General features: G+C 37.8%; 1 protein-coding gene across 1 annotated transcript; it reads left to right on the top strand.

Annotated features, from left to right (window-relative positions):
• The first annotated feature begins 3,435 nt into the window (after positions 1–3,435).
• On the top strand, positions 3,436–11,218 carry LOC131321662 (uncharacterized). Its single transcript, XM_058352544.1, has 9 exons — positions 3,436–3,936; positions 5,286–5,347; positions 6,161–6,215; positions 7,265–7,363; positions 7,786–7,872; positions 8,135–8,251; positions 8,405–8,497; positions 9,648–9,678; positions 10,785–11,218. The coding sequence occupies exons 1-9, from the start codon at positions 3,841–3,843 to the stop codon at positions 10,967–10,969; spliced, it is 825 nt and encodes a 274-aa protein (XP_058208527.1). The 5' UTR covers positions 3,436–3,840; the 3' UTR covers positions 10,970–11,218.
• Positions 11,219–11,929: the final 711 nt, after the last annotated feature.

The following is an 11,929-nucleotide window of genomic DNA, read 5'->3' as shown; positions in this document are numbered from 1 at the left end:
GAAAGATGAATACTAATAAATTGGTATTTGTAAATCTATGTTCTACTTTTCGCATCTTTATTATCCTTTTACTTGCTAGTTGTAAAGTAAGAGGGGTAGTTGAGTTGGATTATTCTACTGTGTGATTTATCACTCACGGATATGTCTGTATCCTGGTAAATCGGTTGCTTCAGCGATCAATTTGTCAGAGGGTGCAGGATTCAATGGAGGGGATTCTATGATGATGCAGTTCGACACGGAAAGAATATCAAGAACGGAGATCGAGTTTGTTCGGGATTCGTGTCAAGTCTAGAGTCAGCTCTGAAGTTAATGTATTTTGATTCAGTAAATTTATCTTGAGATTGTAATAGCTAAACTTTTATTTTGAAATTTTTTATTTATTTAGCAAAATTTTCCTAAAGAATTATTTTATTTTGCTCCCGAAAAATCGGGGCGTTACACTTTCCCCTCTATACAATATGTTTAGTGTTCATTGCTTACATTTTGATAGGAAAAAATTGAACATATTATTTAATAGGCAGAGAGAGGACCCACTCCTCCTCTTAAGTTCTTCGTCTCCCTATCCCGAGTTGTCCAAAACCTAAACTATTGATTCAGGATTGGCTCATAAATTTTAGAAGATAGAAGCGAACCTCTTGAATGAGATTTCCTTATATTTTTCATACAAAAGTTGGTCTACAAAGAGTTTCATAAAAAAATCATTACAAAAGATTTACCATTACAAAATATAAGCATATAGTTATCCCAAAAAAATGAAACCATTACAATATTTCAAAATCCATCATTTGAAAATTAATCTTCTCAATTCCATTCCACTGTCTATTTCATTCTATCGAACCAAACATACCATAATGAATTATGGCCTATGGGAGTTGCTAATCTGTGTATTCCACCGTTGAGCCTATTTTGTGTAAAGGAGACTTAGAGCAATTTTTTTTGTTTTTATTTCGGGGGGGGGGGGGGGGGGGGGGGGGGTGGCGGTGGGGGGGTGGCGGGCATGCATGCATACATATATATAGGGGTCATAGAATTTTTTGGACCCGCATTTTTAGCCTTTTTTAGAGCCCGAAGCTCATGCTTCTGTCGCCTATCCTCTAAGCCGGCCCTGCATTGATTATGGAGATAGGCGATTTGGATTACGCACTACATATCTATAGTGCAGCCCTGGGGGACCCTGGGTCCATGCCGACATGCATAATGGGGTAGTTATTGAAAATTTCATTTTTGGGTCGAATTATTGCCAGTTCTTGGCTCCATAATCCAATATGGGGCCATATCTTGCCAGTCGTCTTGACTCCAACCACATGTGGTTTCTGGTTACTCTTGTATTGGTAATTCATTATCTCTTATCACCATCTGGAAATAATTTGTTTATCAATTAGTAGTTAGAAAGCTCCAAATTCTCCATGGAGATGTCTTGCTAAGGAGTATATATTATGATTTGGAACGTTGTAGATTCTTACCATATTAAATATTATAGTGTATGCTAACCTTTTTTAAATGTGTTTCTTTCCCTGCCTGGTAGTAGAAAGGGGACTTTTTATTTTGATGCATCTGTCCATGAAAAATGGATATGGTCATGTATTTTTAAAATCTTGTTGTCCGATGCCAAAATCCGAATTGCATACCGAACAAAGAAAGGAACTCGTTGAATTGAAAAATCTAGTATTTTTTGCTCACTTGATTTTTGAAATGAATACCTAAAATGAACCCTACTTCAAGTCTCAGAACAAATTACTTCCACGGGAAATGGAAGTTTTCTCCAAATGTCACAATTTAGATTAGGAACTGGTATACAGGTACAACATCCAGTCAACCGATGCAGCAATCCGTCAACACACGCGACTTGGTTCCTATTCGTATGCGTGGAATAATCAATCTTGCAATGATACAAACTTCCCCCATTTGCTCAACTCTGAAAAGCACCAAGCATATATCAAGGTCCTATCCGGGCCATCCGGCCTATGTCCATACGTTCGGTGATAATCCGCTAACGCTAACATTCAACTTCCGCGTTGATAAGTTGCGTGCCAACCCACCAAGAGTGGCTTCACCATCTGGGTAGAATCAAGTATCGGGTCTTTCCCTAGTTTTGGTAGAGCAGTCTAGTCCGTAGTCATTGGATTACAATCATAATACACAACCTTATCAGGTAAGTTAGAGCAACACAAATCAGAATAGAAAGGAAAGGAAATAGGTTTTTTTTCGAGACTTTACGAGGTAATGACAGAAATGTTAAACAACCCCAAAAGTTGTTATATATACCTTGTATCCCAATGTAATCCTAGTTGCGGCAGTGTGCCAATGCACTAGGAAGGTGCAGGGTGGCTCAACGTGCCGGTCAATCTGTAAAGTAGGTTGGGTAGACCACTTACGAAAAAAATCAAATTGATCGGGTACCATTAGAGAGAAACATATTTTCTGTTAGTTTTTAGACGGAGGTTAACGGTAGGGGTTTAATTGATAAATTTTTTAATACGTCAGGTGTCTATGTGATGTTTTGTTAAAGTTAGGCGTCCATGTGTGATTTGCATGAAAGGTAAGATGCTAAGATGAACTTGTCAGTATAATCTCTAAACTATACTGCGAGTCAACTAGTCAAGTTTGTCTTGATTACGTGGATACTAATGCTCAATTAACTTAAAATTTTTTTTGAACTCATGTAATGTTGTGCAATCTCTACAAATTAATAATTCAAATCATGATGAAAAAGTTTCGATTGAGCACACTGAGACGCCCTACACTCCATAGTGCATTGACGCACTATGGGAATTTGTTGTTGTGATACTTGGCCTCGTAGAACCCGCGTGAACGGTGCACCGTTAAAAATAGAGAAGGTTTGACATTTGGAATAGTAAAACTATAATAGAAAAGAAAATTGAAATAAGAAATCTTAGAACTTGTTTGGAACTTGGGAAAAAGAAAGAAAAGTGTGGAAGGAAATTATTTTTTGTTTTGCTATTTTTCTTCTCGTTTCCTCTCAATTCATACAAGGAAAATTCATTTTCCCTTCATTTTTTTTTCCTTTCCATTGGTTCCAAACATTTTTTTCTTAATTTATCATATTCACCAATTCTCTTTGGCTGCTAATTTTGCCAGTCCCTTTTTTGTTAACGCCACTCTCCTGTAAGTGTATTTTTGCACCAAAAAATACACTTGCAGGGGAGTGGCGTTAACAAAAAAAAGAGTGACAAAATCATTTTCCTTCTCTTTTTGCAAATAACAAATCAAACAAGAAGGAAAAAAGGTAGTAATTGATTTGATTATCGCACTCTATTTTTATAATTTGCTAACCATAGTTCACTATTTATCTTTAGATCGACAAGACTAAAAGACAAACAGCGAGGTGTGGTTATCAAAAAATAGAGTGTCAAAATCATTATCGGATAAAAAATTTGTTTATTTTCTTTCCGTCTTCCTTTAATTAGCCGCGAAAGTTCACCTCACGCGAGGGAAGCGGTTGAATGTTTGTTGGCACGTGAGGAATTCGATTGCGCTTGTTTGCGTTACCTTCATCCCACAGAAAACGTTTCGTAAAGAGAGAGAGAGAGAGAGAGAGAGAGAGAAAATCACAGAGCGTAATACACATTTCCCAGATCAGCAATCTTTATCCATTTTGGGCAAGACCCAAATCACAAAAAACCTAGTACTCCTTGAATAGCACGAATCAAAAAAGTTGAGATACATTCATTTGAATGGCGTGAAACTAGGGTAAAAAATCGAACCCAAAATCTGGCAAATTTAGTGGGGTTGCGGCCTCGCTGCTTCTCCTCGAAGCAAGCCGTAGCAGAGGATCAAGACGAGGAGGAGTGCAGCAGGCCTTGGCGTCGAAGATTATCAATGGCCTTCAATTGGACCTCTTTCTTCAAAATCACTCTCCTCATATTACTCGTTGCCGCTATAACAACAGCTTTCCTCACTCTCCCCGTCGATAAGGTTCGGTTTTTCCTTGGTTTTGTGAAGTTTGTTAGTAATTTTGGCAGAATAGGCAAAGTTTTCATCTTTGGTTTTGTTGTTTGTTTGCTGAAAGGTTGGTTATGTGAGATTTTTTAGACGGTAGTAATTGGCAATGGGTGGAGTAGCATCTAGAATATATTAACTAATTTTGGGTGGCTTTTAAGTTAGTAACGTTGGTTAAAGTTAACCCCAAGGATTTGGCCGAGTGGGTATGAGAAAGCAAATAAGTGAATATTGTCCATGAGATCGCATGTTTGAATCTTATGGAGGCCAAACATTCCAAACCTTGGGGCTACCGGAGTGTTTTCCGGTCGTTAATTGCAGGACCCCAGAATTAGCCGAGGTGCAGAATTAGTCGAGGTGCACGCATGCTAACCCAGACATCCGCTTATAAAAATGATGTTGGATAAAGTTTGACACTCACCTCACATGCAGTCGGGTAGCATGTGGAGGTAGAGATAGATTGAGGAGGTGAGGGAATTGACGCGACAGAGACTTGACACGTGAGGTGAGATCACCCAAGATTACCTGCGCCGTTATATTATCCAAGCTTCGGCGATTTAAGTGAGCAATAATCTAAGATGTTATTTTTTTATGTTGTACATGGGAGATGATAGTTTGGGGATGTTGTGCTAGTAAATTAATTATGGTTGAAACCAAACAAACTACAAACAATCAGGTCATAGCCCTTACAAGTTACAATCAATCCAAGCCATGAACGACACCTGGATTTAACTACTACCAAGTCAAACCAGAATGCAACAAGAAGCAACTGAACAAAGATTCTTAAAGGCACTCTCCATCTGTAGCAAGAAGCCGATTACAATCATTGTTCTTCAATTTTCTCTTAGAGCTTTTGCAAGCTTTGATCTCATCTACCTTCAAGCTTGACAAAACTTCAGCAGTCCTGCTTTTTTTTTTTTGATCGGTTCAGCAGTCCTGCTATTATTCTGAAACTGCCTACAATTCTTCTCTTCAGAGCCAGTGGATAACTTGTTGACAGTATTAGTATTTGGTTTCCCACTCCAATACCCACAAGTCCACTCCACTTCCCTGGAGTCCTAGACAATCCCAGAGGAGGTCTACCAAGGTCATTCATACCCAGAAGATGCACCCCCCCCCCCCCCCCCCCCCCCCCAACTTGTCTAGAACACACGCACAAAAGAATGAGTGGTCTTGTGAAGAGATAAATGACTATCAATTTAGCTAACAGGCCCTATTTACTTACCTCCTTGGAGTTGCTATCTTTACTCTTTCGAGATGATGTTTTGTTTTTTATGTTAGTCAATTTATGTTGGTCTATATTATTTTTTAACTTGTTCATGCAGATATTGAAAGACTTTTTACTATGGGTTAAGCAAGATCTTGGCCCTTGGGGTCCTTTCATGCTGTAAGTGTGCTGCAATTTTCTCTTGCTTTGCAATTATTTAATCTACTTGCCATATAGTTACTGTATTCCTGACTATTGAATGTGGTTGAGGCTTCTTATGGTTGGTGGTAGTTAAATTGGTAGGAATCATGTTAGGAATGAATCATGATTAGTTTCAGGAATGGAGTATGTTACAGAGAGTTGCCAAAGTTTATGATATCTCCGTGGAATTGTTATACCATGATCGTCATTCACATTGTTGCACGGAGATTAGCATGGTAATAAGAATCTAATGCACCTCCATTAGCCTAGCTTGACAAGCCGAAGGGAAGTCTGAGCATTATGGATGTATCTTTGATTTATATTGTTGGCCCTATTTCCCAACAAATTGTGGTTTAGGGGCAGTTGTTAATCTACACTGGCATCAGAGTTGTGGTCCTGACATATCATGGTCGCAAATCTTATAGTATAGATGTTCCCCATTATGTTTGATTTTGTGCTCTGTTTTCATTCAAGCATGTTTCTTGTTGGTTTGTCTCTCCACATGTGGTATGAAGTCCAAGTGATGAGTGGGTTGTGAGGTAGCATGAACTCTTGAAACATATTGTTGCACCCTTTTCCTAATTTTTTAAGCTTTTGGACAGTGGTGATCTAACAATTGGTTACACATACTCCTACTTTAGATTGCTTTTTGATTTGCCTAAAGGATATGAATATGATATTAGGCTTTATCATCTGTCTATTAGCATAAATTTCTCAGTTCGAAAGGAGCATAAATTTTGCAATATTGAACTTCTGCACTTCTGACTCATGTATCCTTGGGAAACTTTGCAGGGCTGTCGCGTATATTCCTCTGACTATTCTGGCAGTTCCAGCCTCAATACTTACTGTATGTATTGATCCTGTTTTGTAGTGTAACAACTAAAAATACCTGCTCTTATACAGGTTTACGTTATTAAGCTTTCGTGATATATATATATATATATATATATATATATATATATATATCGGGCCGGTTCTGGGGACACCCAAAAAAACACCTCATAGTTCTAGATCAAATTTTGATGATCCGAGCCGCTCAATGTGATTAGAACGTGATTTTAAGGGTACCCGTGAGAAATCAGCAAAAAAAAAAGACCGGGAAGGGCTTGATCCGAACAGTTTCGAACAATTTTTTATTGAACGGTTCAAATAAAAACTGCTCAATGTGATCAAGCATTTGGTTCGGGGGATAGAGATTTGAACAAAATAGCAAAGAAATTCAATAAATGCAGTCATCAGTCCTTAAAGGGCTAAACAACAAAAAAGAAGGGATAGCTACCCAAGTGTAGCTATCCACCCCAGAAACACTAAAAGCTGGGCACCATGTGCCCAACTGTGTTGTGTTTCCTCCTTGTAGAAGCAAATGCACACCAGACAAACTTCCCCTGCAGCACCATTAAATCTGCGATAATAACTTCCACCCTCAGGTACACTGTAGAACTAATGTGTTGCTTTCTTTAAAGGTTATGGAAGAGTTAGGAGTAGCTGAAGCAAGCAACTTACTGGGTGTATTTTACCATTTCAGACATAATCCCCACAATGTGTTGCAGTAGCAGGACTTGGATTATTGATGAATAGTTCCTGTAGGAAATTTTACCTATTTTTTGTTGATTCGATGTGTTGTGGATTAGTTTGCAGAATCTTGTTCCTACTTTTGAGTTTGGAGATGGTTGTAAAGTGGTTTAATCTTAATTGGTAGTTGGTTTGACAATTTAAGTGACTTCAAAGTAAAAAGAATGTAAATGGCTTCAACTTTTCTATTGAAGATGACTTTCCTTTTGCTGGAATTAATTTGTTTAATAGCCTCACTTGTTGCTGTTATGGTCTCTTAAAATCTCTCCTCATTATCTGCCTCCTAATTAAATGAAATCTTACGTGATACCTGATGTTATCCAGCTCGGTGGTGGCTATCTATTTGGCTTGCCTGTTGGTTTTGTTGCTGATTCCATTGGTGCTACTCTTGGTGCGGTTGCTGCATTCCTTATCGGCAAAACAGTAAGCTTCTAAAACCTATCGGTTCATATTGATGTCTTTCCCGCTTGTGGTAATAGGTACATGTGTGGAAGTAGAAGCTCTTTTCACTTGCACTTATTAAAATTCACATCACTCTTATCTGTCACAAACAGATTAGGGGGGAGGGTGCATATTTTACTTTTCACAAATGGTGTACTTTCTGAAAAACTGGTTTTGTAAGTTCTTGGGCCCCATGACCCCAATCCCTTTTGTCAAATTGTAAATTTTTTGTTCTTAAAGTCTATCCTTTAGGAGGCCCTTATAGCTTGATTTTTCCTGTGGTTATGTTGTAGACTTTTAGTGTTTCATATTCCAGTAAATTTGGAAGCCTAAATAAGAAAGAGAAGCAAAAAGAAAGTTTGGTTGTTTGGCTAATGCATTTATTTGTCAACCATTTTGAGAAGATTGGAAGGTCATTTGTTACTTCCAAGTTAAAGGATTATCCGCAGTTTCGGGCTGTTGCAATTGCGATTCAGAGATCGGGCTTTAAGGTATGTGTGTATTTCATATGAGATCTTCTGGCTCTCCGTTATTGTCTTTGATATGTGGAATTCCCGCAGTCTCGTCTTATCTGTTTTGTGGTATTTATTATTGGTATCTGGTTCAGTATCAGTGGTGCACACTAGAGTTTAAATTTTGCCTGTATTCATGACAGTGGTATTCATGGGAATCATTTCCCTAGTTATTATTACTTTGTGCATTTTTCTGATCCCCTATGTGTTGATGTTCTACTCTTTCTCATCTCAATGACAGATTGTTGTGCTGCTTCGGCTCGTTCCTTTACTTCCATTTAATATGTTGAATTACCTTTTGTCCGTGACTCCCGTTCCACTTGGACAGTACATGCTGGCTTCATGGTTGGGCATGATGGTATGAACATTCCCTTGAACTGATATCTTGTATTTCTTTATAGTTTTATGGCGGTCAAGTTCTTAGAAAGTCGTCGTTTATTCTTCCCCACTTAATTACTCTGTTTATCTGCTTTCCTTTTTGGTGATTTAACATTTATGGTTCTTGGCACAGCCAATCACTCTTGCGCTGGTATATGTTGGAACAACTTTAAAGGATCTTTCTGATGTAACACATGGATGGCATGAGTTTTCAAAAGCTCGTTGGGTATGCGCTAAACAATTATTTTCTTATTTATATTATGTTTAGGAAGGCTAAAGTTCATTTTACCATTCGTTTCTTTTTTCGGTGATCTGAATGAGACTATTGTTAGTCAAATAGCCCATATGGTTGATGTTTCATGAAATTTGTCAAGCTGTTCTCTTTTCCTCTTTCACTGAATCATTTGGTAACCATATTATTCTTGAGTGTAGAACAAAGTAACACAACCTTCTTGTGAGTTTTTCTCCTTCCAATCTTTGTTCTTTTTTTTTGGACTTGAGTTCGTGACAGTTCTTGCCTGTATTGAGAGGATCAATTATTGGTAGGAACTGAACTGTAATGAAGTAGCTTTATGCGATATGTCATATTGTTTCTGCAATATTGTGGTCTATGATATGGAAACTAAATTTTAAGGATATGTTATTTTTCTCCATACATGTATACAAGATATACTCGTTCATGGCTCAGCAGTACAGTACTTTTAGAGTTGAATGCAACCTTAAAACTCAGCGTTTTGTTTCTTTTTCTTCATTTGTCTTTAATGGTACATATTTTTATTGTTACATGGATTCAGTTATGACTGTCATGCTAATCTAATTCCCATGCCAATGTCTCGGACATGGAAAATACTTGTATTTCTTCCAAGCAAATTTTTTTTTTCTACTATGGGATGAAGGTTCCGTAAAGTATTTCATGTATAATGTTGACGTTTTATGCATAGTCATATGTTAAACTCAAGTTAATTCTCTGAGTGATTGTCAAACGACACAGGTGACATATATCGCGAATGCTGACTCTTGTGCCAAGTGTCTGATCACACACTTAGAATTGTCCCTGAAATACGGACTGAATTTTCAAGTGTTAATGTTGGTTTCTCAGCATTACTTTGGTTATTCTCAAAGGCAAGTCATTGCCTGGGTTAGGACTTAGGCCTGAAATTTGCTTATTCTGGATTGGATGGCCTCAAAATTCAATCCTGAGCCTGAGGCACAACTGGCCTATTAGCACCTTAGTGAATGGTGTTTGTTGCAGTTAAATTTTGAGTAGTTTGGACCCGTGAAGTGCTCCAAGGAAACAATTTGTATTTTTGGGGGCTAATTGATTATATCAAAATCTCTCCATGGAATTGACATTTCCTCATTTGTTATAAATGCAGGCATTAGTTATAACAGGCCTTCTGATGTCTGGTGAGTTACATTTTTGTTTTGTTTTGTTTAGAATGATTAAATTACAGCAGTATGAATATCTATCTACTAGAATTGCCTGCTACACATGTAGTTCCTCACCTTTATGTATTTCAATTTGCACGATTCAGTTAATTCCTTCTTTCTCTGCTATTGCAACACTTCTTTCACATTGTAACTGGCGAGAGCTAGTAGCACATAAGCAAATCACATAACCATACCAATCACACTAAAGCAGGTTGTTTATAAATATACCTGACTATCTAAATTAACATCCACGTAATTTGTCGTATTTCTGTAGAATAAACCATTTAAGTTACTGTTTTCATCGAACGGTACCGATGAGATACAGTAGTGATCACCAAGTTCTTTTCTTTTTCTTTTTGGATCGTATGCCACGTAGTTCAGTTTCAATTTGGTGCAATGAGATAATGATGCTTAAATAAAATGAGAGATGGTTAGTGACCTGCTTATCGACACCCACAAAGTATAGAATATTGAATGCAGTCAGAACCGTCCGGAGGCTTATTAGTTATAAATAATCTGACATAAACTTAGAGAATTGCTGAATACCGGAGGAGTTTGCATAATCTGGTTGCTATTGCAGGAAATAAGCCTTTCCGAGAATAACAATTGGCAATTAAGTTTTGATCTTTCCTATTATTTGTGGGTCAACCATCATGTACAAGCTATGAAGTTAAGATTTGTACGAAATGTCACTTTTGTGATGAATTTGTTTCTTTCCGTCTTATAATTTGTTTGCCCAGTAATATATGATTTGAAGTAGAAATTCTGATAGAAGTAGAAGACTAGTATTCTAAGTTGAAAAAGAGGAGCAAATAACTAATTCCAAGAAGATGAAATTCTACGCGTAAAACTTGACTTTGTGGAGGAAGTGTAAGTAGGATATGTCAAGCAAGCTTTTCTTTGTTCCTTCAACCACAATATTGTATCCACCACCTACCCTAATTGCATATTGTACATTTTATTAGTCAACCAAAGAAATGGTAAATGGACTAAGCATAATTTAATCCTCGTGTGATTAGCTTCCTTTAACTTATAATTCACTTGATATTTCTTCATTTTTCGCGGCATTTTTCTGTGCGCAGTTGTTCTACTAGTTTGTGTTACAAAAGTTGCAAAGGCTGCTTTAGATAAAGCACTAGCTGAAAATGAAGATATAGATATCATCGCAGCCTCACCGGAGCTTCCCATTTTGGCTGATCCACCTACAGATCTCCGCCAGCCGCTTGTGATCAAGATTGACTCGTCTCAAGACAATCACGAAACATGAAAACGTTTCTGATTTTGTAAAGTCTATATCTGCCTTCTGGAAATCTATACGTCTTTTTACATCATACATGCATGCCTTGGTTGCTTGCTGTTTTTAGTTGTACAGTCACGTTGCCGATCACATCAAGTTTGGGCATCAATGACTTAGTTAACTGAGGAGACTTTTCCATAGCTTTGTTCATGGATTGATGAACATCAGTCACTTTGATTTTTTCACGAAATAAAAATTTAATGATAGAATTGCTTTCAATCGCATCTTTGCTTGGTTTTTTCTGCAATGCAGTGGAAGTTTCTGCAAAATTGTTGCCAGTAGCGCTCTCTCTCTCTCTACCCCCGTGAGTGTGTCCGTGCGTGCGTTTATAACGTGCTCCAAATGTTGAGTCGTCTGGTCTTGTTCAACCACCACCACCACCTGCTACCAACACGCTGGCGGCTGGCCCTTTTCAACGGCTAGCCGAAATGGTCCTAACAAGAGCCTGATGCTACCAAATTGTGGTCCAAGTTCGGTGTTGTCTAATTGTTTTGTGCAGCGGAGAAGGATCCATCTTTTGTTTTATGAAGTGTACACGAACCCATGCACTTATTTAACGCTATACTTTAGGTCAAGTACTACTCAGATACTACTATTCTGATGCAATTTGGTTGCAGCGAGGGTAGTGTGGAGAAATCAGACAAACTAACACACAAAGCACGGAGAACAATAAAAAAAAAAAAAACAAATAACGCAATTTAGAGAGTTTTTACTAGGCATACCAGTTTCCACTATGTAGACTGTAGTATGTATCGAATGAACAATAAAGTACAAGTTATAGTGATTGCCTATAACATATTTTTTTTTTATAATGTAGGGTTTTACATCAACATTTACCGTAATACTCCTTTCTAGGTTTTGGGGACATTGCCACTGAGCCCTCGTCGTTGATGTTGGTTGCCCTTGCATCCCTGCGACCTGGCTAGGCAG

The sequence above is a fragment of the Rhododendron vialii genome, chromosome 4a (assembly GCF_030253575.1).
Source record: "Rhododendron vialii isolate Sample 1 chromosome 4a, ASM3025357v1".
Classification (NCBI taxonomy): domain Eukaryota; kingdom Viridiplantae; phylum Streptophyta; class Magnoliopsida; order Ericales; family Ericaceae; genus Rhododendron; species Rhododendron vialii.
This window is presented reverse-complemented; position numbering and strand designations above follow the sequence as displayed.